Source organism: Gavialis gangeticus, unplaced genomic scaffold (assembly GCF_001723915.1).
Source record: "Gavialis gangeticus isolate Ggan-Ray unplaced genomic scaffold, GavGan_comp1, whole genome shotgun sequence".
Lineage (NCBI taxonomy): Eukaryota > Metazoa > Chordata > Crocodylia > Gavialidae > Gavialis > Gavialis gangeticus.
Genome location: NW_017729033.1, coordinates 12,977,086 through 12,981,110, shown reverse-complemented (window position 1 = coordinate 12,981,110; position 4,025 = coordinate 12,977,086). Strand labels below are relative to the sequence as shown.

General features: G+C 43.3%; 1 protein-coding gene across 1 annotated transcript in view; it reads right to left on the bottom strand.

The window, feature by feature from the left end:
• Positions 1-4,025, bottom strand: part of FABP1 (fatty acid binding protein 1) — a 6,150-nt gene continuing 2,125 nt past the window's right edge. The window contains exons 3-4 of the mRNA XM_019526646.1: positions 872-964; positions 1-138 (exon numbers count right to left, since the gene is read on the bottom strand). Coding sequence (XP_019382191.1) covers positions 88-138; positions 872-964 — 144 coding nt within the window. The 3' untranslated portion in view covers positions 1-87. The remainder of the gene's footprint in view (positions 139-871; positions 965-4,025) is intronic.

Genomic DNA, 4,025 nt, shown 5'->3' with positions numbered 1-4,025 from the left:
TTAAAACAATGACAAAGGGGCTTTAATACAAATTGTACTTTACTGGATACATTTTGAACAGTAAAAGGATAGAAACACAAAGGGCATCTAGATTCTCTTGCTGATTCTCTTGTAGCTGATGTCTCCCTTGATGAGTGTCTAAAAAACAAAGAAATGCAAAACACAAAGTTTCAATCTCTTGTTAAACTAGTGAAAAGGACCTGACCCTGCAAACCAGACTACGCCCTGCAGGTCTAGACCAGGTACAACATATTTGATTTAAATTGCACTAATAATGTTGTAGTAGATTAAAATATTCTAAAATAAGAGCATACAGTTTAGCCCTGCCTTTCCTGAAATCATTCATCTGAGCCTCTCGTTTTCTGAAACAGGCTTATGTCCCACTGCTTCTGGTAATTATGACAAAAACCAGTCTTCAGTTACATGAAACCTTGATGATTCACACTTTTCAATGTCTCTGTTGTCCTTTGATGATGACAGTGTATTGCATATGTCATGTAGTGTGTTTACAATATACATTATGCCTTCGATGATCACTTGATGGATACCTTCTTAAGAGCACCTTGTAGAAGCTGGCCATTAATGAAACCACATGCATATACCAAGCATAGACATAGAATAATGAATTATTTTACAGGATTATACATCATTGGCCAGATTTTAAGTGGCTGTTAATCAACATAGCTCCACTGAAGTCAGTAGAACTAAGCAAGCAATCTGGCTTAATGTATAAACCAATCCTCTACATCAATACTTCTGTATTTTGTTAGCTATTTGCTCTTACAAGCTCCATTAGGAACTCCAATGGTATTGATCACATGCTGTAAGCGATGAAATTTTTCCAATACTGGATATACTGTCATGAACTTACGCTGGTGAGAGTATCTCCATTAATTTCAGTGACAGATCTGACTCCTTTCAGGTCTGCAACCAGCTTGTTTTTCCCTTCCAGATGAACAGTGGTCTGTTGAGGAAAGGGGAAAAGAATGGAAGATACGAACATTATCACCTGTTGCATAAAAACAGATTCGATCTATTTTGCCAGCTCATGTGCCTGTCTAATGATTCACTACTTTGGGGACTGGTTAGATTCTGCCTTCAAATAAGGTTTTCCCATTTATTTTCAGGGTTTCCTAGGAGGAGAGGAAGATTATGCTGTTGGGGTGTTGGATGCAGCATGTGCAGATTTGTATGCATGGACATTGCTTTCTGTCACAACGATGCACCAGAGCAAAGCTTCTTCAGATAAATCAAAACAGAGTCATTCCTGAATCTGTGATGACATGCAAAGATTGCTCTGGTCATTGCAGACTATGGCCCAAATCCTCCAAGATATTTGGCAACTAACTCCCATTGAAACTGATAGGAATTGGGGACTTCTGAAGAATTGCTCCATCCATCAGTCAATGGTAGCAGGTACCAGATTGACCACCACCATCAGCTACATTGTCAGAGAACCAGAACAGCAGAGCTTCTGAGCACTGCTCCATCTATGTCCCTCACCCCCAGCCACTCATTCAGAGGATAATTTATCTGACTCTCCCTGCTCCCTCACTTTCCCTGGCCCCTCTCAGTCAGACAACCAACAGTACTGCTAGCTTGTGCCAGTGGTGGGGGTGGTTTCCATGCTCCAATTTTTTCCTCCATTGTAGTAAAGACTCCATTACAGTCCAGCCCTTCCCGCTCTGTTTCTTGTCTTTACTTGTTGTCTCTTGCTTTATATACTTAGGCTGTACACCCTAAACCCAGGGAAGGGGCTTTTCATTAGATGCTTGCCCCTAGGCATATCTACACATGCAATTAATGTGCATGAATAAACTCTGGAGCTTCTTTCTCTGGAGTTTATTGTTCCCTGGAGCCATGCCTTCACATGAGCCTGGGACTGAGCATGCTGAGCTGGAACGGAGCAGCCCCAGCTGAGGGGGTCAGCCTGCTAGCCTGGGGCTGCTCCCCCTGGTTCAATGTGCTGCAGAGGGGCCGGCTGGGGCATGAAGGTGCTTCAGTACAGGGATAGCTGGCAGGCAGCCCCTTCACTGAAGCACCTTTGTGCCCCAGCCCGCTGGGGCAGCATCTTCACTTTTGGTGCTGTGGAGTTTTTTACTTTGCAGCAGAATAGTTCTTGTGTCTACAGGTACTATCCTGCTGAGGAGTAAATTCATTTACTCCAGCCTAATAGGGGTTCATGTGTAGATGCTGCGATGTTTACTGTGGAGCTAATTTGTCTACTGCACAGTGAATATCTCATGTAGACATGCCCTCTGACTCCTATTTGAGGCCTCTGGATGCCAATGTAATCTAAATAAAAACAAGAGAAAGCAGTAACTTTAAGCTATTGCCTACTTCCAGTGGACTCAAATCGGTGTTGCAGGCAAACAGTTGGCATCATTGCCCACTGCCATCCATCTAGGTCCCCAGAGACAATCATTCTACATTGTTCTTTTTATTTCCTCCCCCTGCTTTCATTCTTATTACCTACATTGTAAGGTAGACTTCTGAATGTACCCTTAGGTTGGAGACATTCTCATTGCACATTACACTGTTAAATAACTTTTGTTGGCAGACAAGATGTAGTATAATGTGAGACTGGGGTTACAGAAGCCTGGGAATTAAGCTTGAATAAATCCAATCAAACAGAGATAATGGCACATTTAAAAAAGAAATGTGTCTGTGTTTTATAGGACTTGCTTAACTAACCCCTTAGTATATGCCATTAGATAATATAACACCACTGAGAGCTGAGATTCCATACGTAAACCCCTTCACTGGGAAATCAATACATCACCTGCTGGAACTGATTCATGGAAAATAAAAATTTTACTATAGTAACACTTGCAGACAATTTTCCTTGAGGTCAAATGGCAGTGTCCTGTGCTCTGAAGCAGACAGCCATGTCTCTATCCTCCGTATATGGAAGTTAGCAGTGGCATATTTATATGGAGCATAGAGATTTGCTACTTGTACTGCAGCTTCTGAAACTCCCCATAAAACCACCAGCTATGGAGACAGAGAAGGTGAAAGGTGGATTTTGCCAGTGCAAGAAACTTTATGTCTAGTGAACGGCTGTAATTGTTCCTTCCTTGCCAGGAATGGGAGTTATCCAGCTTAAGGATTATCCACCTAAAGCAAACAAGAAAAGAAGCTGTAGCTCTTAGAGGAGATGAAGAATGGGTCCACACTATCTGATTAAGAGGGCAGGTTAATGGTTTTATGACTGAATTGCTTTTGTGGCATTTCATCATCACCTTTTAATAAATGAAAATGGGTTGTCAGAGTGCTTTTAAAGGGACCTTCCTATCTTGCATCCCACATTTTCTGTGGTGTCTCTTATGTTGTGTGTAATTTCAGAAACCTCGGTCTGATTTTCCAAAGTGCTGACTGATGAGCTGTGACAGTGTCTTGTGACAGTAAGAAGTCTTACTTCCAGGAGAAGGCAGCAAGAAGTGATCGGCGTGACTAGGAACCAGGCCTTTCTGGATCCTCAGACCTAATTGCTAATAGCCATATGCCCCTGTTAAAGACAAGAGGCCAAATTCTCCACCAATAGAAACGGGTGCTGTTCTTCCTACTTATACTATCAGAGAATTTAACCCACCAGTTGGCAGGTCTCCAGGTCAATTCCCAGTGCAGCTTTTGGATGAAGAAATCTGGGACACACCTGTGTTTCATAGTTTCATAGTTTCTAGGGTCAGAAGGGACCTGAGCAGATCATCAAGTCCAACCCCATGCCATGGCAGGAAAGAGTACTGGGGTCAAACGACTCCAGCAAGGTGATTGTCAAGCCTCCTCTTAAAGACCCCCAGGGTAGGAGCCAGCACCACTTCTCTTGGAAGTTGGTTCCAGATCCTAGCCACCCGGACCGTGAAGTCGCGCCTCCTGATATCTAACCTAAATCTAGCCTCTGCGAGCTTGTGACTGTTATTCCTGGTCACTCCTGGTAGTGCTCAGGGGAACAGGGACTTCCCAATGCCTGCTGGTCCCCTCGGACTAGTTTGTAACAGGCCACTAGATCCCCCCTCAGCCTTCTC